The sequence below is a fragment of the Microtus oregoni genome, unplaced genomic scaffold (assembly GCF_018167655.1).
Source record: "Microtus oregoni isolate MIOR12 unplaced genomic scaffold, Mior012 000013F_ref0000133, whole genome shotgun sequence".
NCBI lineage: Eukaryota > Metazoa > Chordata > Mammalia > Rodentia > Cricetidae > Microtus > Microtus oregoni.
Window position 1 is genome coordinate 83870 of NW_024543072.1, and position 25779 is coordinate 109648.

At 46.4% G+C, this 25779-nt stretch overlaps 3 protein-coding genes across 10 annotated transcripts; 1 reads left to right on the plus strand and 2 right to left on the minus strand.

The window, feature by feature from the left end:
* Positions 1–31: 31 nt before the first annotated feature.
* Positions 32–9408, minus strand: LOC121455215 (prefoldin subunit 2). Its single transcript, XM_041662831.1, has 4 exons — positions 9263–9408; positions 2581–2669; positions 2371–2494; positions 32–352 (listed from the first exon to the last, which is right to left on the minus strand). The coding sequence occupies exons 1-4, from the start codon at positions 9335–9337 to the stop codon at positions 176–178; spliced, it is 465 nt and encodes a 154-aa protein (XP_041518765.1). The 5' UTR covers positions 9338–9408; the 3' UTR covers positions 32–175.
* Positions 9409–9414: 6 nt separating this feature from the next.
* On the plus strand, positions 9415–12834 carry LOC121455210 (deaminated glutathione amidase). 3 transcript variants are annotated; one of them, XM_041662820.1, is made up of 7 exons: positions 9415–9480; positions 10055–10150; positions 10520–10777; positions 10884–10987; positions 11180–11313; positions 11445–11570; positions 12413–12834. In XM_041662820.1, coding segments are annotated over exons 1-7 (987 nt in total). In that variant the 5' UTR covers positions 9415–9478; the 3' UTR covers positions 12680–12834. The 3 variants fall into 3 exon arrangements, with proteins under 3 accessions (XP_041518754.1, XP_041518756.1, XP_041518755.1); XM_041662822.1 differs by having other exon boundaries at positions 9421–9512; XM_041662821.1 differs by lacking the exon at positions 9415–9480 and adding an exon at positions 9524–9834.
* Positions 12835–12988: 154 nt separating this feature from the next.
* On the minus strand, positions 12989–25763 carry LOC121455212 (death effector domain-containing protein). Of its 6 annotated transcripts, none has more exons than XM_041662823.1 (6): positions 25553–25763; positions 23814–23846; positions 16665–17053; positions 16379–16486; positions 14823–14969; positions 12989–14370 (listed from the first exon to the last, which is right to left on the minus strand). In XM_041662823.1, exons 3-6 carry the CDS (start codon positions 16987–16989, stop codon positions 13994–13996), a joined length of 957 nt encoding a protein of 318 aa, XP_041518757.1. In that variant the 5' UTR covers positions 16990–17053; positions 23814–23846; positions 25553–25763; the 3' UTR covers positions 12989–13993. The 6 variants fall into 6 exon arrangements, with proteins under 6 accessions (XP_041518757.1, XP_041518760.1, XP_041518759.1 ...); XM_041662826.1 differs by having other exon boundaries at positions 23814–23865; XM_041662825.1 differs by lacking the exon at positions 25553–25763 and adding an exon at positions 25392–25487.
* Positions 25764–25779: the final 16 nt, after the last annotated feature.

Consider the following 25779-nt stretch of genomic DNA (forward strand, 5'->3'; position numbering starts at 1 on the left):
CCCTTAATGAGAGAAAGTTTCAGGCTACAGCTAAGCATTCTGACCAAAACATTTAATTAACAAAAAATATTACAATAGCAGAGAAAATAATAATAATAATAATAACAACAACAACAATAAAAAGAAATTAGTAGTGGGTATCAGGATGAAAAAAAAAATGTAGAGGCCTTAGTTCCTAAGAGACCAGCACTCCTGCTGAGCTGGACTTCGCCCCAGCCCCTTCTGAGTTCTCCTTGGCTGCTGGCTTCTCGTCTTCCCCCATAAGACGAATGTTGTGCTTTTCCCGAAATTCATTGAGTTCTTTCCCCTTTGCCTGAAGCTGCTGTGACAGTGTCTCGATGATCTTCTGAATCTAGAAGTAAAGAAAAGAGGCTGTAAAAAGGCTGCACATCTCCCTTCCCCACCGGGAGCGGACAGTAATTAGAGGAAGCGAAACAAGATCATACTCAACTTCACCTTTAGCCCAGAATTAACCAAGCCCAGGCTCTCAAGTGATTTCTTTCTCACACACAGTGTCTTATACAAGGGAATCATCTGACCTTCTTACTTTTGTTAGTCTTTGACAACTTCATAAATGTACAATGGTGTAGGAAGTCCTTCTGTCTATGTGTTGCTTTTATTGGTTAATGAATAAAGAACTGCTTTGGACCTATAGTAGGGCAGAACTTAGCTAGGCAGGGAAGGGCGGAGTCAGAGGGAAGCCACAGATCCTCATCTGAGACAGATGCTGGGAACAGTAAGCCACTGCCACGTGGCAATACACCGATTAATAGAAATGGGTTAAATTAATATAAGAGTTAGCCAATAAAAAGCTAGAGCTAGGGGCTGGAGAGATGGCTCAGTGATTAAGAGCATTGCCTGCTCTTCCAAAGGTCCTGAGTTCAATTCCCAGCAACCACATGGTGGCTCACAACCATCTGTAATGAGGTCTGGTGCCCTCTTCTGGCCTGCAGACATACACAGACAGAATATTGTATACATAATAAATAAATAAATAAATAAATATTAAAAAAAAGTTAGAGCTAATGGGCCAAGCAGTGATTTAATTAATACAGTTTCTGTGTGATTATTTTGGGTCTAAGCTAGCACCAGGAACCAATAAGCGTCTTCCTCCAATAGTACAATGTACATAATATATTCTGATCATACTTAGATACTTAGCCCCAGTTTTTTTGTTTTTATTTTTTATTTTTTTGAAACAGAGTTTCTCTGTGTTGCCCTGGCTGTCCAGGAATTCACTTTGTATATCAGGCTAGCCTCAAACTCACAGGGATCCACCTGCCTCTGCCTCCCAACTGCTGGGATTAAAGGTGTGCACCACCACCACCTGGCCAGCCCCACTCCTTTATCTACCTCCCTGACAAATCCCCCATCTCATAATCATTTATCTTGGATTTGTTTTGTGACCCACTGAGTTTTACCAGGACCACCCTTGTGGTCACAAGTCTGGAACTATTCACTGGAGGATGAGCAACTCACCAGGGGCTACATTACTGAAGACAACGGCCCACCCTCTCCTAGCAACCTTTAATTGCCAACAGCTTCCCAGGGAGGGTGGGTTGCTTGTTTTTAAAACAGCATTTATCAGGCTGGAGAGATGGCTTAGAGATTAAGAGCACTGGCTGCTCTTCCAGAGGTCCTGAGTTCAATTCCCAGCAACCACAGGGTGGCTCACAATCATCTGTAATGAGATTGAGATCTGGTGTCCCCTTCTGGCCTGCAGGCATACATGCAGATAGAACACAGTATATATAATAAACAAAACAAAAAAACAGCATTTATCACTATCATTTCTTCTCTTTGGTCACATTCATCTTTTTTTTTTTTTTTTAACTTATTGACTTATAGGTTCCCCGGATGGTTTCAAACCCAAGATTCCCCTGCCTCATCATAGCAAGTTAATCACCAATATGTAGCACCCCAGTCAGTACTCTTTCTCCTTTTAAAATGTCACTAATGGTATCTTTGAGGGTCTGGTTCAGTGGATCCAGAGAAAGCGTAAAAAGTTGCATTTTCAACGGATTCTTGGCTAGAGGTGTAGCAGTGGCAAGTTCTTAGCCTGGAATGCACAAGACCTGGATTTGATCCAGCGCTGTTAAACTAGTTCTTCAGGTGATTTTGATTCAGGTATCCATGGACTCCACTGTGAGAAACATTGCTCTACCCATCCTCTTTCCAAATCAACCACATCAAAGAGCCTATGGAAAGGGCACACAGCCAGCAACTCCCCACGTAAGGAGCTGGACTTCGCAATCGTATAAAGGGCACAGACTAACAGGCTACACGCTATCTTCAACATGAATTTCTGCTTGGACTTTCTTCCTTCACATTCCCTCTATTCCTGGTCACCCTATTTAACCCCTTGCTCACCTGCTCTTTGTTACCCTCCAAGGCAGGCAGCACTTCTTTGACAGTCCGCTCCACCAGCACGCCTCCAACCATTCGGTAGCACTTGCGGGTTTCGTCCACTTCCTTCAGGGTGTCAATCACTAGGCTAGGGTAGAGAACAAGACCTCAAAATTCAGTCCCACTCTACTGCACCCCTCCTCAACTGCTATTGTTTCTCTGTGACTTTCTTACCTGTGCTCATTCAGTTCCATCTCCAACTCAGCTGCTTTGGATGCCAAGCCTCTCTGCTCCTGCCGAAGGCGATTAAAGCCAGCAATTACCTAAGACATGAGAAAAGATGAGAGATGAGACAGTGAAAATGCCAGAAAGTGAAGGCAGCCCACAGGACGGCAAGTTTCACAAAGATGGAGGAGTGGATTACCCGTCTTGGGAAAGGAATAGAATACAAATCTGCAATTTCCTAGTCTGTGTAATTCCTTCCCAGAAGGCACTTGGTGCCTACATGTGTGAGGTATTTGCTAGGCACAAGGAAATTTAATAACAGATCTAAATGGGGGGGGGGGGGGGTGCTGGAAAACCTACAGGAGACTTGCAGGTAAGGAAGGCTGTTAGCAGCTAAGTGGTGGAGACACATGCCTTTAATCCCAGCACTGACCCTAGACGTTAGTACCTATGCCAGTCCTTTTTCAGATATTGAGTTGTGGGTAGAAATGAAGGTCTAATAAAAGCAGTTGAAGCTACAGAACCTGTGGTTACAAAGAGGTGACCTTCCTGGATTCCTTAAAGCAGCCCCAGTTCTTGAACTTTAGTCTAATTAGCCCTTTTCAGCTCAATTTTGCAAACTGCCTGCTATTCTTCAATAACACTCATTAAAACAGGTACGGTCGTGGTAAGTTCCAGGCTAGTCAGGCTACAGTGATAAACTGTCCTGAAAACTAATGAGAAAAAGACAAACGAGTTGTTTGTTTTGTTTAGTTTAAAAAGGAGCTTGGCCTAGTACCACAAGTCCATAATTTCAGTACTGAGGAGACCGAGGCCGGAGGATCACGAGTTCAAAGCCACCTGAGACAGAGGCCCTGTCTTTTAAAAGGAGGAGGAGAGGAGGTGAGAGGAAGAGAGGACAAGAGGGGAGGGAAGATAAGGAAAGAAAGAAATGGAAGAGAGAGGGAAGTGAAGTAAAAGGAAATCCTCCGACTAAAGCAGACTCTAAATGTCCTCCCAGCACTATGGCGCGCTCTTCTGGACATATGCGGTATCACACTCCTGGCCAACATCTTACCAACAGCCACCTCTCCACCCCTTTCACTGTAGTGTTAGATCAGACCTAGGGCTGGGAGGGGGGGATGTGATGATGCTAAAAAGACATCTACCAGGGAGCTATCCCAGCCACCTACCCTGTTTCTTTATGCTAGTGTAATATGAACTATCTGTTGTTGTTGTCTTTCAGGATAGGAACTAAATCTACTGAAATGAGTGAATTATCCCCAGTTGTGGAACAATTCGGCCCTAAGTGCAGTAAAAGTAAATGCACTGTCAGCAGCAAACTGCAACATAACTCTGAGTGGGATGCACACTCAGCCAATTTTAAGCAGCCATTGCTGGGGTCTCAAAACTATCTAGCTCCATTCCCACTCCTCGGAATTCCCACAGTTCGTGTGTGTGTTGTGTATGTGTGTTTAAAGACAGGGTTTCTCTGTAGCTTTGCAGCCTGTCCTGGAACTTGCTCTGTAGACCAGGCTGGCCTTGAACTCACAGAGATCTGCCTGCTGCCTCTGCCTCCTGAGGGCACCACCACTGCCACCACCTGGCTCCATTGTTCCTTTTAAAATACAAATTTTCTCGTGGTCTTCTCCACTATGGCTATATCTAATTCTTCCCTTTTCCTTATTCCCTATTGTTCTTTTTAGGTCAGAAGAGGGCATCAGATCCCACTATACACAGCTGTGAGCTACCATGCGGAAGAGTAGCCAGTACTCTCAAACTCTGCAGACCAAGCTCGTCTTGAACTCAGATCCGCCTGCCTGTGTTTCCTGAGTGCTGGAATTAAAGGCATGAGGCACCACCAACCCAGTATTTTTCCCCTTTTTAAACACAAAATCTTTTTTTTTTTTTTTTTTTGGTTTTTCGAGACAGGGTTTCTCTGTGGTTTTGGAGCCTGTCCTGGAACTAGCTCTTGTATACCAGGCTGGTCTCGAACTCACAGAGATCCGCCTGCCTCTGCCTCCCGAGTGCTGGGATTAAAGGCGTGCGCCACCACCGCCCGGCCTACAAAATCTTTTTTTTTTTTTTAAAGATTATTTATTATGGGGCTAGAGAGATAGCTCAGAGGTTAAGAGCATTGCCTGCTCTTCCAAAGGCCCAAAGGTAATAGGGTCTGGTGCCCTCTTCTGGCCTGCAGGCCTACACACAGACAGAACATTGTATAATAAATAAATAAATAAATAAATAAATAAATTTATTTATTTATTATATATACAGTGTTCTGCCTGCATGCCAGAAGAGGGCGCCAAATCTCATTACAGATGGTTGTGAGCCACATAATTGCTGGGAACTGAACTCAGGACCTCTGAAAGAACAGCCAGTGCTCTTAACCTGAGTCATCTCTCCAGCCCCCAGAAAATCTTTTCTACTTTTTCTTTTATTTTTTATCCCATATAGCCCAAGATGACCTCAAATTTGCCATGTAGCCAACATGACTTGAACTTCTGATCCTCTTGCCCCCACCTCCCAAGTCCTGCTAGGAATACAGGAGTGCTCTTCACACCCAGCACATTCAATGCTAAGCATCCAACCCAAGGCCTCAGGCATAGAAGACAAGCACTTGACCCAACTGAGCTATACCCCAAACCCCAAATCTTTTTTATTTATATTTGTCTTGCCACTATACACTGCCTTCTTTTCTATTATCTCTCGGAAAAATTAACATGCAAATATAGCCCATTTTTAAACACTTAACTCTTTCATGACCCTACAACTGCTTTCCCCAAAATGGAAAGTAAAGAACATCTACTGTGTGCCAAGCACTATGATAGCTTAGATGCTGTGTCTTGTTTACTTCTAAAACATGAAAACAAATTAAGGTCTGGCTCCGTGGTAGGGCACTTGTCCTTTGTGTATCAGGGTTCAATTAAAAGGCGGGGAGGGGGGTTACATGGATCCTGGGAATGAAGCAAAGCATCATCCTATGCCCCTGTATCATCCTGCTGACCTTGTGAAAGAACTCTTTATTTTTCCATTTTGTGTGTGTACATGTGTGCAGGTGCACCTGTGTGTGGGCGCCCCATGTGTGTGCGGGCATGTGGGAGCCTGATGTGGAGCAATCCTACTGTAGACCGTGAAAATGCGTTGCTTTCATTGCTAATAAAAAGCTTATTGGCCGATAGCTAGGTGGGATTTTCAGGGCAGAGAATGCTGGGAAGGAAAAAGGCAGAGTCTGTGGGGTCAAGATGAGACAAAGAGGAGCAGGATGAGGCACGGTTCACATGATAGAAACAGATAGAAGTATGGGTTAATTAAAATTGTAAGAGCTAGTAACAAACCTAAGCTATTGACTAATCATTTATAATTAATATTAAGTCTCTGCGTGGTTAATTGAGGTCCCGATGAAAACCTCCATCTACAGGAGGCTGGTTCCAGGAAAGCAGCTTTTTGTAGAGTTAGACCGCTTCTCGAGTTTTTCCCTTTCTGCAAGCATGCACTCGCCCTTCCCCTGTCTACCTCTTGCCAATGCTGCTACTATAGCCATGAAATAAATTGTCAGCTTCCAGAACCCTGAGGCAAAATAAATGTTTCATCTGTAAATTTCCCAAGCTTCCCTAGGCTGCAGTAGCATGGACTAGGGCATGTTTCTTCCATCCATAAACACACACAAAAGAAGAGAAAGAGAGAGAGACAGAAAGACAGGAAGAAAGACAGACAGGAAGGAAGAAAAAAGGAAGGAAGGAAGGGAGGGAGGGAGGAAGGGAGGGAGGGGAAAGGAAAGAAGGAAGGAAAGAAGGAAGGAAGGAAGGAAAAGAAAAAAGGCCTGCAGGCACAAACTGCCTAAAATGGAATGTTAGACTGTTGGCGAACTTAAACCCCAGGCACATTTGCTATCCCAGTGCTGGGGAAAGGGGACCTAGGGCTTTTTGGCTAGCCACTCCAGCTAGTTTGGTGAGTTCTAGGCTAAACGAAAGAAGCTGTCTCCAACAACAAAGTAAATGACACCTATGACAGCTGATGTCTTCTGGCCTGCAACCTGCAGACAAGAATATATGCACACTTAAGTCTCCTCTGGAGACTTTTCCCTATCACCCCTCGAAAAACAGCTGAACCATTTCCTTTCCACTTTTTCCCCCCCTCATCTAAAGTGCCATTGTCCATCAGATACAGAAACCCTGTAGCTCCCTTTAAACTTTCCACTACATAGCTTTCAAGTCCACTAGAATTTCCAATGCCAGGCAGTTCATGTCTCAACGCTTTCGAATTATTACTTCTAACTAAAACTCTTGACCAACTTTTCTCATCCTTTATAATTAAGCGGCAGAATTTTACCCTCCAGAAAATAAAAGCAAATTACCATTTATAGAAATTGTTTAGGCTAGGTAGTGGTGGTGCATGCCTTTAATCCCAGACCTCAATAGGCAGAGGCAGGCAGGTTCAAGGCCAACCTGGTCTACGGAGCTAGTTCCAGGACACCCAAGGCTGCACAAAGAAACCCTGTCTTGAACAAAACAACAAAAACAAGTGAAAAATTGTTCAGATTATGTGCGTGTCTGCGTGAGAGCATGTACACCTGAGTGCCTTGGAGGGCAGAACAGGGCATTGGATTCCCTTGAGCTGAAGTGACAGGGAATTGTGAGCCAACCAACACGAGTGCTGGGAACCAAGCTTGGGGCCCTGCAAAAGCCATCTCTCGAGCCCCTTATGAACATTTCTTTATTTGTTTATTCTTCAAGACAGTCTTTCTCTGGGTAGCCTTGGCTCTCCTGAAACTAAACTAGCTCCGTAGAGCAGTGGCCTTGAACTCACAGAGATCCTCCTGCCTCTACCTCTCAAGTGCTGGGATCAGGTGTGCACCACCACCGCCAGGCCCATAAAATAATTTTTTTTTTTTGATTTTTCGAGACAGGGTTTCTCCGTAGCTTTTGGTTCCTGTCCTGGAACTAGCTCTTGTAGACCAGGCTGGCCTCGAACTCACAGAGATCCGCCTGCCTCTGCCTCCCGATTGCTGGGATTAAAGGCGTGCGCCACCACCGCCCGGCCCATAAAATAATTTTTAAAGCCTCATTGTTTTATTTGTTTTTCTGTCTGTCTTGTTTGTTTTTTGAGACTGTGTTTCACTCTGTAGCCCAGGGCAGCCTGGAAATGGACGTGGTAATCCAGCGAGATGACAGGTTTGAGTGACCACACTTGGCCATCTTGTTTTTCTAACTAGTCTTTGATCAAGTTGAAGACAAGGTCTGTTTCATTTACCTATTTCTCTGTGTTCATTGGAGCCCAACACAGGACAGACCCTCAAAGAGCATTATTTTTTGTTGTTGTTGTTGGTTTTTTTTTTTTTTGTTGTTTTTGGTTTTTTCGAGACAGGGTTTCTCTGTAGCTTTGGAGCCTGTCCTGGAACTAGCTCTTGTAAACCAGGCTGGTCTCGAACTCACAGAGATCCGCCTGCCTCTGCCTCTCGAGTGCTGGGATTAAAGGCGTGCGCCACCACCGCCCGGCTTTTTTGTTGTTTTTTCCACTGTGTCAGATGCTACCTCTTCCATCCTCAAAATTTCACTGCAGTTTACTTCTCTTCGAACACTTACTTTCTGTCTCACAATAGAATTACGAAAATCCCCCCCCTTTTGTGGCTCCAATAGATTGTGCTCTTTGATAGGATCAGTTTTAAACTCTTTATGCTGATACCCTTTACCTGCTTGTACTGATTTTTCAACAATTAACTAACAAATGCACCTATGATTAAAACAACTATTACACACACACACCAACCTGAACACCCTCCCATAACCTACACTTCAGGGCTTTCCCACTTGACCCACTTAGCTACACCGCTAGCCACAATTCAATTGTGTGATTTTTTTTCTTCTAATATGAATTAATCACATAACAAGGCACAGTTCCCATACCACAAAGGGCTTTCTGATCAGTCAGACATATCCCAATGTTATATAGGAGAAGCAAACTTGGATCAGAAAAGGGTTTCTGGTCCCTTCTGAAAAGTCAGTCTACATTCCGAGAACACAGTCAGCGACTTCGAGGCCAGGCTGGGCTACTTGGTGAGACCATGTCTCAAAAGACTAAACCACCCTGACCCAACATAGTGGTGCACGGTTTTTAATCCCAGAATTTGAGAGGCAGGGGCAGGGCCAAGAAAATCTCTGCGTTTCAGGCCAGCTTGATCTACACAGTGAATTTCAGAGAAGCCAAAGCTACATAGAGCGACCCTGTCGCAACCTCCATTCCACTCCAAGACCAAACCACAAAGCCTATCTACTAACTACTCCTCGGTTAAAATAGTTACAGAAGACTAAACTGGTCGAGTCCGAGGCACGTGGTTCTGCAGAGTGTCGGCGACAGTGAACGCGGGGTTTGGAGTAACAGACTAAACAACTCATTGACTAATAGCCCTCTGGGATTCGTTACTAGATGCCATGCCAAACCATACCCTCTTTATGGTACCTCGGAGACGGGGCAAAGGACGACCCACACCCTAGGGATCTGGACCTCCCACCCCGCGGCGTGGCTCTCAGCTACAAACCCACCTACCCATGCCCTAGGAGGGCTCGTGACCACCTCCAAAGACACCCTTCCCCTGTGTGCGACCACGGCGAGCGTGGAGGGGGCTAAAGGCCCGTCCAAGCGACAGACCCCACTTCTTGCACGAACTCGACAGCGACCCAGTAACCCTCAGCGCTCGCGATCCGATCCTCACCTGTTCCGCCGACACCGCTCCCTTCCCCGTGCTGTTCCCGCTGCTCTTACTCACACGGCCGCCGCTGTCCGCCATCTTCGCCACCTGCAAGCTTTCCGGCCTGCGCACTCCCAGTGCGTCACATCCGGTCTGGTAGTTACCACCCACTTGCCCCAGCGCTTCTGGTTCCTGGAAGCTCCTCAGATCGACCCTGCGAATGGTTTTGGCTGTGTCTTCATGTAGGACCTACTCCCCAACCCTGCCCGCTGCGGTGAATTCCACCTGCGATGCTTTAACTTGTGCAACAGAGATTCTTGTCCCAGGGAGAGGCGGGAAGGACGCGCTAATCAAAGGGCGGGGTCTAGGGTTGGGATCTGGTCCTGTGCCCCCTACCCACCACGAGATGGTGGGGATCTAGGGAGAGTGAACGTTCTTCCCCAGATACTGGTGTAAGGGGAAAGATATGTGTTGAGTCTATAAAGCTGTGCAGGTGGTACAGCCGAGAAGAGAGAGTTGGGGAAACGAGGAAGGTTCCATGAGATGACTTGAGCTGCGGAAACCTTTGGCAGAGGAAAAGGGCTTCAGTTTTAAATGTGAGATTACTGGAAGTTGAGGTATTGAGGCACGGATTATAGTCTCCTCCCTCATTTTCCCATTTTATGATCGCCTTCCATGGCTACTAATAGTTTTTAAAGAAAGTGTTTTTGAAGCCTTGGGGGAGGGGAGTACTGACCAGGCCTGAAAATGGCAGAGAATTGTAGAAACTTACTGCTTGAAGGAGGGTTAGGTGTCCTGATTTCTCACCTTCTTCAGGCTGGGCTTCATCACCAGGCCTCCTCGCCAACTCCTGTCCCTTCTGTGTATCGGATACCGATTACCCCGAAGCTCAGTACTTTGTACTCAGCACAGGTAACATGTTTTTTTTATGTTCTCTGCCTGGCATGTTGCTGCTCAATCCATGTTAATAACTGCATAGTGGGAGACAAAAGCGTCTGCCACCCACCAAGCATTTAATAAGTGAACTCCAGTAGCTCTGGGTTTCTGCTTCGTAAGAATGGTGGGACACACCACCATGTAATCTCAGCATTTGGGAAACAGGCAGGAGGAGGATCAATCAGGAGTTTAAGGTCATCCACAGCTACATAACAAGGCCTGCTTGGGCTACAAAACACCCTGTCTCAAAAGAGAAAAACATTTATGTCTCTGGCCCAGTCCCATTGGAGCCTCTGGGACTCTCCATGCTAGCAAATCTGACAACACTGCCTGTGCCCTTCACAGGCCCAGAGCCATGGCGGTGTCCTCATCAACTTCCTGGGAGCTGCCCCTGGTGGCTGTGTGCCAGGTAACATCAACCCCAAACAAGAAAGAGAACTTTAAAACATGTGCTGAGCTGGTTCTCGAGGCGGCCAGACTGGGTGCTTGCCTGGCTTTTCTGCCTGAGGCATTTGACTTCATTGCACGAAATCCTGCCGAGACATTACAACTGTCTGAGCCACTGGATGGGGACCTTATGGAACGATATAGCCAGCTTGCCAGGTACAAGGGTGGGAGGGAAATAGAATCATTACTGGGCTGTGTTCCTGGATTGCCACATAGAGGGGGTAGAGCCTTGAGTAGGGTTGTCAGTGTCCCCTCCCCCCAGGGAATGTGGAATCTGGCTGTCCTTGGGTGGATTCCACGAGCGTGGCCAAGACTGGGAGCAGACTCAGAAAATCTACAATTGTCATGTGCTTCTGAACAACAAGGGTGAGACTCAACATTTTAGCTTGCCTCTTTCCAGGCTTTTCTACCACCAGCCCAGATCCTTCAGCATTATTTTCTCAACTATTTGGCTTTAGTACGCTTTGTACTTCTGTTCTTAGCTTTATTACTCTTTGGGAGAAGAGCATAGCTGGGCTTCTCGCTTGCCTGTACTATTTTCTCTATCTCTTCCTCTAGGGCTAGTAGTGGCCCAGTACAGGAAGACACATCTGTGCGATGTGGAGATCCCAGGTCAGGGGCCTATGCGGGAAAGTAACTCTACCATGCCTGGACGCACTCTCGAGCCACCCATCAGCACACCAGCAGGCAAGGTGGGAGTTTGAAAAGGAAACAGGAATACATTGAAAAAGTGGTAACATTCCCCTTTGGAGTACGATAATGAAGGTACTGGATGTTATGATGAACGGGACAGGGAAGTTGAGTGGGTTGTTTTTAATTTCAGGTGGGTTTAGCAATCTGTTATGACATGCGGTTCCCTGAACTTTCTCTGAAATTGGCTCAAGCTGGGGCAGAAATACTTACTTATCCTTCAGCCTTTGGATCGGTTACTGGACCTGCCCACTGGGAGGTAAGAGAATGCCTATTCAAACCATAAGGACTCCTTTTAATCTTATTCTTAGTAGCGTGGTACGGAGCTAAACTCCAGGCAGTCTAAGGATTTGCCACAGGTTCAAGGCCAGTATGTTCTACATAGAGATACCTTGACTTAATAAAACAAAATAGAAACCAGGTAGTGATGGCACACATCTGGAGGCAGAGGCAGGTGGATCTCTGAGTTCGAGACCAGTATGGTTTACAGAGCAAGTTCCAGGACAGCTAAGGTTACACAGAGATGCCCTGTCTTGAAAAACAAAACAGAAAACAGTGGGGCATGTGGTGCCCGCCTTTTATTCCAATACTTGTGAGGCAGAGGCAGGCAGATGTCTGTGGCTTCCAGGCCAGCCAGGGTTACACAGTGAGACCTTACCTCAAAAAATAGAAAATACATAGTATATGCCAGGCGGTGGTAGCACAAACCTTTAAACCAGTACTCTGGAGACAGAAGCAGGCGGATTTCTATGAGTTCAAGGCTAGCCTGGACTATAAGAGCTAGTTTCCAGGACAGCCAGTGCTGGACAGAGAAACCCTGCCCTGAAAACAAACCAAAATAAATAAGTAAAAAAAAAAAAAAAGAAAATACAAAAGAGCCAAAACAAAACAAAAAAAGCAGCCAAATCTTACTCTCCTTCTCTACTTGAAAGGATTATCTTCCTTCCCTATCTAGGGGGAAATTCATTTCTTAGCTGTTGAGTCGTATTAGAGAGTTAATACAGTCACTAATTCTGGTTGATTAGCAGAATGGTCAATGAGTAGTTTGGCCTGGAGTGTCCACTTCTTGTCACTTGCCTATTAATCACTTCTCCTTCTCAGGTGCTGCTGCGGGCCCGAGCCATTGAATCTCAGTGCTATGTAATAGCGGCAGCACAGTGTGGACGCCACCATGAGACAAGAGCAAGTTATGGCCACAGCATGGTGGTGGACCCCTGGGGTACGGTGGTGGCCCGCTGCTCTGAGGGACCAGGCCTCTGCCTTGCCCGAATTGATCTCAACTTTCTGCGACAGATGCGCCAACACCTGCCTGTGTTCCAGCATCGCAGACCGGACCTGTATGGCAGTCTGGGTCAACCGCTGTCTTAAGCCTGTGACTTCTGCTGGGGTTGAGACACACAGAGACATACTCAGCTGTGAAGTGAGGCCACTGTGACTTGCAGGCAGGACCCAAGCACAGTTCTCTCACTTGCAGAACCTTAAACTCTTAATGGAACACAGGTTCAGGTTCATGGGAAAGAAAAAACTTTGACCTGATCTCAGATTTCAGTTTCAGAAAAGTAAAATTTTATATAGTCAGTGTTTATTTCATGAAAACTGAAGTTACGCTGAAGGCTGAGCAGCACTGGCATTGAAAAAAATATAATAATCATAATGTCTGTCTGGGCTTCTCCTTTGAGGGCTGGAAGGGGAGTTGCTGTGGTACCTGCTCGAATACGCTCCACTTGTAGGCCTCCTGGCTCAAACATGCCTCCCTACCTAAGAAAGTGCAACAAGGCTCAGTGCATGTCCTAGCCCCATTCTCCAGGAGGAAAGGTAGAGGGCAGGAGCCGAAGTTGATACTGAATACTCACTTTCTCTCAAGCCAGAAGGAAGCAAGGGCAAAGGGGCTCAGGATGAGGGAAGAGTTCATTTGTTATTTTTACTAGAAATGGAAGGGACATGCCACACACCCCTTCCTTTTCAGAGAAACTTTAACCAGCACCCTGTCGTCCGTCCATCCTGTGTATTGGTGTCACACATACATCACAGCTGGGAGGGGTTATGAGGCTGCCCCAGTCATCTAACTGTTGGAGAGGATCTGACAAAGGGGAAAGGGAGGGAGCCACACGAGGCAGCAGTTTCAAGCCATGGAATGAAGGAAAGGCAGAGAGGAGCAGCACCAGAGGCCAGGAGAGAGTGGAAAGGGCCACAGCTTCTTTGTTTTTAAAAAATTCTATAATTTGGAAGAAGGTGGTAATTAATTTCCAAAATACACTTCCGAGTCCCACCTTCCACAGCTCCTTTACTCACAGCCCTTTGGTTTTCAGACAAATCTAAGAGCCCTCATAAAGCCATAAGTATCGATTACCCCTCAATGCACCTGAAAGCAACGTTCAGTCCCTTACACAGGCTATGTTCCATAGACTCCATCCCTATACACTTGTCTTACGGCTCAGTGGTAAGGTGGCTGTAGACACACATTACGGGGTAAGTGGCAACAGGAAACAGAGGGGAAGCCCAGGCACATGGGTGCAGGGAGGGGTAGGGAACACCACTTCCACTTTCCTTTGTCTTTTCCTTTAAAAAAAAAAAAAAAAAGGCGGTGTGATTGGCTGAAGGGCAGAGAACAAACCCCAGAATAGTATGTAAGCTCCAGACGTGACGGAGCAAACAATCCCCAGAGGTGAGAAGGGGGAAAGGTCAGGGCAATGCTTGCAGCATCAAGTTCCTCAGGAGTTTCTGTCGGCCAAGCTCATAGTCCTCCTCATCCACGTTCACCAGCAGCTTGATGGCTTCGTGGCCCACAGCTTGCTTGAGAGAGTCTGTGATGAAGACACCTTTCAGTGCTTCTAATAAGGAGCCATTGATGTAGTCGCGCCAGAATGCGTCGAGGTAGGTGAGCTCAGAGAACTTGATGTCACAGATGATGGAGCCCAGGTCCCGGGACTTGAGGATAGTGTTGGCCTGGTTAAAGCGCTCAAACTGGCGCTCAAGTGGGTCCTGCTTATTGGAGAAGACGTTGCCTTGCAGAGCAGTCTCATGCTGGCAGTATTCCGCCCGGACTCGAAGCCTGATGTCTGGGAGAATTTAAGGAGAATGGTTTATAGGAAGGACTGGGTTTACATCCAAAGCTAGAAAAGCAAGCAAGACCAGCAGAGCAGAAACCCTCCCCAAAGCCAGTTCTCTGAAGTGTCTCTGAAGTCCTGCCTCAGTGCTGGAGCTTCCCTACAGTGAATATGCTTGGGTCACTCACAAACAGCACCTTGTTTGTAACAGCTGTTTTCTTAAAAAGGTGCAGAAATGTATTTTAATTGTCTTGACTTGGTTCATCCTGTAATAAAGAAGTCATATTGGCATTCCTTTGACTTAACTAAAAAGAATTGTAATGTAACACTGCCAAAGGATAATCTCATAAAAACCACACCCGACCGGACAAAAGCAACCAAAGCCGCCTTGCACTGAACAACACACTGCCCATTATCCCAGGAGTTCTTTGTATTTTTCCTTTAGAATCCTTGAATTTCCTTACCACAGGTCTGCTTTTCCTTGGGATCTGGTGTCACCGACTTCCGGCGTTTTCGCTGGTTCCCAAGTGTGGCTCTCCCTCGGGCTGGTCGCTTACTACACATCTGAGAACCTGAAGTGGGGCAGCACACCACAGGATAGTGGGGAGGCACTGGCCAGAAAGGAAATGGAAAACACACGTTTTAAAAGCAGAACTTCAAATACTTCACTTGGAATAATGCAAAGGAATCATTTATACTTAATAATAAAAGCAGTATTGATGAATCTGATGGCTGAGGTGATCAAATGTCTGTCTAGTATAATGAAGATCTGGGCGTAACCCCAGCATGGGGGTGGGTACTAAGTGTGGCGGAAGAAATTTGTTATCCCAGCACTCAAGAGTGAAAGAAGGAAGCTGGGCAGCAATGCACACCTTTGATCACAGTGTTTGGGAGGCAGAGGCAGGCAGATCTCCGAGTTTGAGACCAGTCTGGTCTATACAGTGAGTTTCAGAACTCTGTCTCAAAACAGCAACAAGAAAAAAAGTGAAGGAAGATGAAGTCAAAGGCCAGCCTGGATTACACAGAGTTCTACATTACCTGGGCTAAATAGAAATCTCAAAAAAAAAAAAAAGTTGGGAGAAGGTCAGACAGTGGTGGCGCACCCTTTAATCCCAGCTCTTGGAAGGCAGAGGCACGTGGACCTCTGTTGAGTTCTAGGCCAGCCTGGTCTACAGAGTGAGTTCCCCAGGACTGTTACACAGAGAAACCCTGCCTCCCATAAATAAATAAACAAACAAACAAACAAACAAAAAGTTGGGAGAGATGGCTCAGTGGTTAAGAGCACTTGTAGCTTTTGGAGAGGACCCAGGCTCAGTTTCTAACACCTACAGTGGCTTATAATTATCTATAACTCCAGTTTGAAGGGATCTGACACCCTTCTTCAGCTCCACAGGATCCAGGCAGATGCTCATATACATAAAAATAAATTTAAAAAACACAAAACTGCCCTAGAGGCTGGAGAGAAGGTTAACAGGCATGCAGACAAAATAGTCATATGCATAAAATTGATTTTTTTTTTCAAAAAATGACTTAAAGAAAAATCTTAGTGAGAGCAAACATTAGACCTGGACAAAGCTTATCTCATCTGATTTGTGTGTGTACATGTTCACAGGATGTAGTCACATGGGCATGCCTGATTCGAAGGCCAAAGGTCAACAGTGGACATCTTCCTCAATTCTCTGCCCACTACTTTCTAGACACGGCCTTTCACTGAACCTCAAGTTAACGAATGTGCTAAGGCTGGTTGACGGGGAGCTCCAGGGATTTGCCTCTCTCTGCCTCTACAACAACTAAGGTTACAGCCACTCTTTGATTGCCCAGCTTTTCTATGTAGGTGCTGGGATGCTCAACTTGAGTCTTCATGCTTAGGCAACAAGCACGTTACAGACTGAGTATCACCCAGTCTCTGACTTTTTTAATGGGCAGATGAAGAGGACAATATCCTTTCATTATGTTGGCCCAGCCAGGCATGTGATGGGGTCAATATTCTTGCTTATGAAAATTACAAGTAAAAACTCACCTGTTTTAGAGGGCTGGGGAGGCCTCGGTTCTGGATCACTGAGGGCTCTGGGGGTCACATAGCGAATTGATGTTTCCTCCAGATACTTGTCTACAAGGTCAGGGCACACTGTAGGAGGAGAACGAGGCACTCAGAAAAAAATACACATCTACCTCCTCCCAAGGGTCTCACAGTTTATTCTCTGGGTGCTCCCTCGGTCAAGACCACCTCCCTTTTAGACTCCTATGCTACTAACTCCCACGAGCCCTCTCGTACTCAAGTGTTCCCAGACCCTGTAAGCCCTCACCAGCCCGTCTCTTCTTGAGAGTAACGTAGGGCAGCAAGTCATGGCGAGTGATGATGCGCAGCAGCTGCAGCACCTGGCGAAAGTTACTCTCATCACAGCGGCCCTGGCGCTCCAGTGCCAGTAAGAAGTCACGGCCATTTCGAATGAGTCCACGCTCATGGTCGTCAATAACATCAACGAAGAGAAAAGAAAGCACACGAACATCTCTATGCGTTAGGTGGGTGCCCACGATGTCAAACATACGGTGGAGGCTGTAGAGCCCATGTTCCTGCTCACCATGCTCTTCAGGCCACACCTGGCTTGCCCGCCGCTTCAGGCCCGCCATGCTAGAGGCTCAGGGACAGAGTGCCTTCCAGAACCCCTGCTCAGCAGCTGCAATCTCCAGTGTCCTGTAAGACAGGCCAAGAACCCATGAACCACACACTGGTAACAACTAATTTTATTTATCTGCATTGTCTCAGCATGCTACTAACAGTATACTGCTTAGTACATTTATTAAATATCATAAAGTGTTTACTAAAAATAAGTAAATAAACAAATAAACCCATCCTGGGTGTGGTGGTTCATGCCTTTCATCTCAGCATCCAGGAGGCAGACACAAGTAGACCACAGAATTCTTGGACAGTCAAAGCTACATAGAGACCCAATCTCAAAAAACAAACAAACAAATAAAAGCCATCCTAAGGCTCTTCATACTGAACAGATGACACCCTAAGTCCAGATCCTACGGAGGGATACAGTCACTTCCTTGAGAATTTTTGTGCGATTTTAGTATGGCATAGTTCAGAAGTTTCTACTGCAGCTAAGCATGAGAGTACACATCTGTACTTACAACACTCAGGAGCCAAAGGCAGGAGGACTGTCCTAAGTTTGAAGCCATTCTGGTCTGCACAGCAAGTTGCAATCCAGTCAGAGATACATAGGTAGACCACTTCTCAAACAAAACAAGCCAGTGTGATAAAGCATGCCTGTAATCCTAGCACTCAAACCAGAAGTTCAAAGCCATCCTCAACTATAGAGCAAGATCTAGGCCAGTATGGACTACAAGAAACTATCTCAAATTTTGTTTTTTTATTTCATGCTATCCAGATTGTTCAACTCTACAACACCTCTTGCATTCAAAACACTGCTTTTGGTCCCTTGAAAACAATGATCATGGAGTCACATGCCTATAACCAGCAGTGATGAGGGAGAGACACTAGGCTCTGATTCTACACTGACCTGGTCTATTTATTGAAAGCCCATCTTATACAAACAAAAAAAAATACAGTAAGAGTAACATCTGGACAGTGTACCCCTTTGATCCTAGAATTCACAAGGATCTCTGGGAGTTTGAGACCAAACTAATGGTCTACAGAGAGAGCCCCAGGCCACTATGTAAACCTGGCTGTCCTAAAACCATTGTAGACTAGGCTGGCCTCAAACTCAGAGATCTGTCTGCTTCTGTCTCCTGAGTGCTGGGATTAAAGGCACGCAATATCACACTTGGCCTCATTCATTCATTCATTTAATCTATTTTTCTCTTTCAAGATTGAATTTCTCTGTGTAGTCCTGGCTGTCCTGAAACGCACTCTGTAGACCAGGCCAGCCTTGAACTCACAGAGATCCACCTGTGTGCACCACCACCATCTGCCCCATTTCTTAAATATAGGCAAAACCGAAAAGTAGAGAATACAGTCTTTGATATAGACACTGAATCGGACACTAGCTAGAGCTAGTTTAAATTCTGACTGTGTCGTTACAAACTCTAGTTGTGTGACTTTGAGCATGTCCCTTAACCTCAAAGTCTCAGTGGCCAAAGTGAGTATAGTGGCACACGCCATAATCCCAGCACACAGAGCCTCACGCAACAGGAGGATGAATCCATTCTGGGCCACTGGTTTCAAAAACAGAATACAAGAACAAACAAAAAACTAACCCTTCCTCACAGATGGCATGTAACAAACCCCTGCGAAGGACCAATCACAGTCCTGTATTTCATTCACAAACTCACCCTGGGTAATATCATCAACCAATCATCTAGTTTTAACAGTTTTCACCTCCACTTTATAGTTTCTCATACTTACTGTCTTGAGAGAGAGTTCTACTGAGTATTGTTCTACCCTGACCAAGACCACCAACCACAGCCAGTTCTTAATTCCTACTATACAATGCAAAATATTTCTTTTTTTGTCTCTGCCTCCCCAGTGCTGGGATTAGAGGCATATGTTACCACCGACCGGCGGCAAAATATTTCTTAAGTGTGCTCTCCCTTTCATTGCTACTGCCATTGCCATGGTTCAGATTCCGATCATCGTGTGAACTATACTACTACAGCTGGCTCTATTTTAATTTGTATTCCATTTATTTATTTATTTTGTGTGTGTGTGTGTGGGCATACGGCCACAGTGCACGTGTGGAGGTCAGAGGACAACATTCAGGGGCCAGTTAGTTCTCTCTTTCTACCAAGTGAGTCCCAGAGATGGAAGACAGATTGTTAGACTTGGTAGCACATGCCTTAACCTGCTGAGCCATCTCACCAGCTTCTGTAACTGACTCTTTCAAGGAGTCTCTGTTCTCTAAATCTTTTTTTTTTTTTTTTGATACAAAGTCTCAACATGTAGCCCAGACTAGCCTTGAACTTGCTAAGTAACCTAGGTAGGCAATGGACTTTCTTTTTTGCCAGCCTCTGCCTCCCAAGTGCTGGGATTAAAGGTGTGCGCCACCATCGCCCGGCTGGCAATGGCCTTTTATTCGTCCTACCTGAGCCTTCTCAATGCTAAGATTACAGGCAGATTCTAACACCATCAATATTTGTGGGGGAAGTGCTGGTTTTTTTTGAGACAAGGTCTCTCTTTGTATCCCTGGCTGTCCTGGAACTCTATGTAGACCAGACTGACCTCCAACTTGAAGATCTACCTGCCTCTACCTTCTGAGTACTAGGATTAAAGAAAGGTATTTGCCACCACATCTAACCCACCACCATTAATCTTTCTTGGTGGGGGTGGGGAGGGGGTTCAAGACAGGGTTTCTCTGTGCAACAACCCTAACTGTTCTGGAACTTGATTTGTAAACCAGGTTGTCCTCAAACTCACAGAGATCCTCCAGCCTCTGCCTCCTGAGTGCTGAGGTTAAAGGTGTGCACCACCACTGCCAGGCTCATCTCTATAATCCTAACCCTAATAGCAGACATCTGTCGGAGCAGCCTGTTGTTGGGAACTGAACTGAATTTCCAAGAGGTCACAACACGAGCAACACCAACTGAACAACCAAACTCAAACTTATCAAAGTCCAAGACAGAGAGAGGACTCCACCAAAAAGACATGGAAACCAGGCATGGCTGTACGTGTGCACGCCTATAATCCCAGAATTAGGGGGGCTGAGGTGGATAACAAATTCAAGGCCAGGTTGAGTTATACAGTGGGACCTGACTCGGAATGGGGCGGGTGGGGGTGTGCACATGAGTACATTCCACATTTCAGTAACCAAGTACATAAATCCAGCTAGAGTTGTCTCCATACCATAAAAAACTACCCATAGCAAACCACCCTATTCAACAAGATGATGTTCCGACCATTTTATACACAAGGATACTGGCTACGCTACAAGACAGAAACCGAGAAGCTTCGGCTATCACTCAGTGGTAGAGTGATGCTCAGCCCTCATGAGGCCTTGGAGTCTATTCCTAGCACCAAAGAGAAAAGAAGAACAGAGTGCTAAGCTACTTCAGAAGGACCATCATGATAGCTGACAGAACCTTTCTCCCTCAGTGACCCAACAAGGAAAGTGCAGAGAGACTCCTTCCCTTTAAAAGAAAAAATAAGCCAGTTGATATATGCCTTTCATCCCAGCACTCCAGAGGGGCAGGCAGGCCAGCCTGGTCTACAAGGCAAGTTCCAGGACAGTCAGGCTACAAACAGAAACCCCATCTCAAAAAAGAAAACAAAACAAAACAAAGAAAAAAACAATAAATAAATTTTAAAAAGAAAAAGGAGAAATCCAAGAAAAAAAAAAAGGAAATATAAGCCACATGTAGTTTTGATAGGCCAGGTATCCCACCCACAGTATGGGAAACAGCTGAGGGAACCGTTATTCAACTACACACTGGCTTTCCCCATCTCTTCCTCTCCCGTTTCACCTGTTGTCACCGAGTACAAATGGGGCTGCTGAGGAAAAATAGCTTCTTACTCAAGTAGGCAGCAGGAGAAAACTGAGCTTCCTTAGAGTCCCTGCAACTTTTTCATGGTCCCTATCCCACCTGTTCCCTTGGCCAGCTGCTGATTATAAGCATCCCAAAGAAAACAGATGGGCAGGCTTCACGTCCAACCAATCAGAAGAGCAGGTTGTTCCTTGGTTCTCTAATTCAAAGTGTCCTGAAACCCTAAGCAATTAAGAAAAACCACCCCCACATACTCTGTCCCTGGAAAATGAGGCAAAATAAAGGAAAACACTGTAGTCCTAATTCCACAATCAATGTAATTCTACAATAGGTCTCGATCCTCTGGGATCAACACCCTTCTCTTGGGAGGGGGGAGGAAGGGGGACAGAATCACTTTTAAGTACTAGATCATCTAAGGTACTAGGATTCATCAGAGCAATTTGTCCAACCAGGGGACATCTGGCAATGAGACGGTTTTGATTGTCAAGCTTTGTGAAGAGCCTACTACCAGCATCCAATAATGCTAGGGCACCGCTACACATCCTACAGCGCAGGAGACAAGCACTATCAACAAAAGTTTATCTGGACGACATTAGGCGGCGGTGGTGCAAACCTTTAATCCCAGCACTCAGGAGGCAGAGGCAGGTGGATCTGTGAGTTTGAGGCCAGCCTGGTCTACAGAGTGAGTTCCAGGACAGGCTCCAAAACTATACAGAGAAACCTTGTCTTGAAAAACCAAAATAATAATAATCTGGATAAAAATGTCTATAGTACTAAGTTTGAGAAATTCTATTTTACATGAAAGATGATTAAAAAAGGATGCATGTCACTTTCCTTATTAGATCCAGAGACGCTATTAGGTCTCTTCAACCCAAAACAATTCTATCATATTCTACAGGAAAAGGAAGGCCAGTCAGACACAGCTCATTTAACTCCTAAATCCAACTATCACAAACGCGTTTCATTTCACCCCAGCAATGCCTCCTCTGTCGCCTGCTGTTGCCATTCAGGTGAACAGCAGGTGGTAGAGACATACTCCCTTCTGGTCCATCCCAGGAGGTCTACTTTGACCTAGTTATATCTGAAATTGTGTGGGACTAAGAAAATGCCAACTTCTTTAAGACCAACACAAATGATCCAGACTCTTCCTTGTTGGGCCACTGATCAGACTAACACTATGCAAGGAAGCAAAACACAGAAATAAGCATTTCCCAAGGCATGTCTTCCAGCATAATATCAAGACGCTGGCGTGCAGGCTGGTGGGCAGCTCTCCCCATTTAATTATCATCTAGGATTGTGAGTTAACTCAGCAACCCAGCCAAGGTGTCTAAGAATCTCACTTCAGGATGAAAAGAATGTTACCAACTTCCTCTTAATCCAAATTATATTCAGCTTTCAGTGGCAAGAGAACTCAGCTTAGACACAGAGCCCCTAGATGGAAGATAGCACCGCGGTCAGAACACACTCCTCCAAACAGATTTCTTAGAAAGAACGTTTGTGTTGGTTTCTAAGATACGGTAACTACTGAGACAGAAAGCAGCAGGCAGCCAAGCGCGGTAGCACACCTTTAATCCCAGCACCTGGGAGGCAGAGGCAGGTGGATCTCCGAGTTCAAAGCCGCCTGATCTACAATAGTGAGACTCTATAAAAACAAACAGATACACAACCATAAACAAGTATACTGATCCACTGAATGATCTTGCTTTATTTCAGATATTAACATGCAAAATTTTTTGGAATAGAGATTAAAACCTAGGGGCCTTGGGCATGAGTAGGTAAGCGCTCTCCCACTGAGCTACATACATCCTAGCACAGAATAATTCTAGATTCTGATGAACTGCTGAATTTCCGGAAGTCCCAGTTTGTCTTCCTTTAGGGAGGACTGAAATACCAAGAGCCTCTAAGAGGCTATGTGTACCTAGACAGTCTCTTCAAGACAGATTATTCTCTAGTCAAGCAGTCTAGACTCTCCCATCCAGAAATGACAACTCTAACTTTTTAAAGTGCTTTGATTATCAGAAACAATATGTGAAGAATATCTTAGGATGAAAATGTAGCTTCTTTCTAACAGGAATAACAGCTATATTTTCACAAGAGAAAAAAAATATTTGACTCTTTTGGAAGCCCTTACAAGACTAAGTCATGTGGAAGAACTTAAAAAAAAAGAAGTGACAATAGCCAGGTGTTGTGGCACACCCTTTGATCCCCACACTTGGGAGGCAGAGGCAGATGGATCTCTGTGAGATTGAGGCCAGCCTAGTCTACATAGCAAATTATGGGCCAGCCAGAACTACATAGTGAGACCCTATCTAAAAAAAAAGAATAGCTTGCCAGGCGGTGGTGGCGCATGCCTTTAATCCCAGCACTTGGGAGACGGAGGCAGAGGCAGGTGGATCTCTGTGAGTTCGAGACCAGCCTGGTCTACCATGAGTAGACACAAAGAAACCCTGTCTTGGAGGGGGTGGGGGGAGGACAGTGGCTTGAACCTTGAAGCAACTACTACATGAAAAAATCTTCAAGGCGGTTAGAGTACATGAAGCGCTTTCCTGCTGGTGGGACTAGGAAAACATAACCAGATATATCTGGAAGGCAGAATTACACAGTATGTTTTCAAAAAAAATCCCAAGAACTCTGAACAGCTGGGAGAGACAGTAAACTAGAAGAAAAGCCTTCCTGCTGAAGTGCCTCAGTCACCCTCCAAGAGAAATATTTCACAGCTAATGTACAAGAGCACAGCTTTCCATATGCTAAACACGTTTCACTCAGAGCTGACCAGAAAGCTAGACAATAGCAAACCAACACTAGGACCTTGTCCAAGACACCTAAGATCCATTTTTCTCTCCTCCTGTCTAACTCCAGTTACCTGAGGAGTAACTGTGAGAAACCTTAATGATCTCAGAAAAGTGAGTGAACCACAGTTTCCCTAGCATCTATCTACCTCACCCCAACGCTTGCCATACCCTTCCCAGTCCCTTCCACTGTTGGAAAACAACAAAAAGTTCCAGACTTACCTTTGCAAGAAATTTAATTTCCCAGGTCTCTTCCTAGCACAAGTTTCAAAGCCAGCAGAAAAACAAAAACAAAAACAAGTAAGGAGGGAAAGAGCAAAATTTCAAGCTTTATTTTGAAACTTCAAAGGTCCACCCACAGTTAGCCAAAAAAGTCATCGGAGCCTAAAGTCACCTCACTGAACAAACTACTCCAAGCTAAAGAAGAGAACTCAAACATAACAAAGTCCCCAAAGTCCCCTCTCTGATTGTCAATTCACAATGTAGTATCAACCCCAAGAATTTCCAGGCTCAATGGCTCATAGCAAGAAGAGCCCCAACTCAACCATCTCTGGGAAAAAAACCATTCCGCTGACACAGTCTCCCTTTTCTCCTCAGATCCTTAGTCCATCTATTTTCTTACAACATGGGCGCTTAGGAGGAACTGGAAGGGGAAAAGTTGCAGCCCAAGAAAGCACTTCCTTCGCTAGACTTCACTCAGCAGGCCAGAATCAATTTCGAACTTCACCTTTTCCTTTAGCACACAACAAGAACAAAATAGCCACTAAAGCAGCATCCAGTCACGCCTACGCTTCAGTAAGAACCAGGCCTCGAAATATGCATATGGACCCCCCCTTCCCTCCCAGCACCCGAAGAGCCAAAGGAGGGTCTGCAAAGGAAGGCATATTTAATTAGCCTGATTACCTAAATGCCAGGCTGCCTCTTCCATAGCCTCCTCAGGCTCCCAGCGCCTCCACCTTTATATATAAGGTTCCAATCACGATTCCCTCCCCATTCTTGTACGGCTAATTGCAAAAAAAAAAAAAAAACTAGAAGAGCGCTTTACTCATCTCCCTATTTGTAACCAGGAAAAACAAGGAAGCAGTAAGCAAGAGTCTGTTTTGGAAAGCAAATCCGGTTGAACCCTCATTCAACCCCAATTCTCCAAACCCACATGACCATTCCTTTCTGCCCTTCCCACCCTATTAAAAGCTAAGCGCCTGGCAATTAAAATTGGCTGCAACTGATACTGCCTAACTCTGCTGTCTTTCCACAGGGGAGAGGGAAACCCCCAAACCTCTCTCATCCGTGCAGCTCCACTGCCCTATCCCCCCTTCCTTCCAAACTTTCCTCCGGGTCTCTCACTTTCTACACCGCCTCGGCACATCTCCACTCTCCCCATTCCCCAAACCCTCCTTCTCTCCTTTTCCACCCGAATTCTCCCCAAGGCCCTTCCGCTTCCACTTCCAATTTTAACACTTTGAAAGCCTCCCTTCACGAAACGTCTCAAGTCAAATTCTTCCCCCCTTCTCCCACGTCCTCACAACAGCGCTCCCGGGAGTCCGGTCCCTCCTGCCACCGCATGCCACAAGCCCCCTGCCCCTTCGCACCCTCAGGCTCTCCCTCCGGCTCCTACCCCTCTCGAGGCGCTGGATCCCAGCCCCGCTCCCCACCTCGGCCTCTTTAATACCCCTGGCCTGGCCCGGCCTGGGCCCTTGTTTACGCCCCTCCCCATGCTCGCACTCGTGCGCCCCGACCCCTGCCCTCTCCCACAGTTGCCACCTCCCCTGCACGCCCCCCTCGGCCTCTCCCCTCCCCCACCTGGCAGTGTCCCGTCACCTCCCTCCCCGGAGGTTCTCCGGCTGGACGTCGCCACCGCCTCCCCCTTCACTTTCCTTCCCCCAAGCCCTCGGCGGCCCCGCCCGGCCCCGCCCCGTCCCACTCGACTCCCCCTCCCCACTCCGGCCGCCCCGCCGCCTCACTCTCGGCTCAGGTTCGGCGCCGCCATGTTGGATCCATCCGCGCGGCTCTCCCGGGCCTGTCTCCCGGCGCCGCATCCGGGCTCCAGCCGCTGCCGCCTCCGCCTCCGCCGCCGCCGCCGCCGCGGGCGTGGGGGAGGGGAGGGACGGGCGGGGGTGGCTGCATCCTGCACAGCGCCTCCCGGAACCTGGCCGGTTAGTGTCGGCTTCGAGACCATAACGAGGCATGA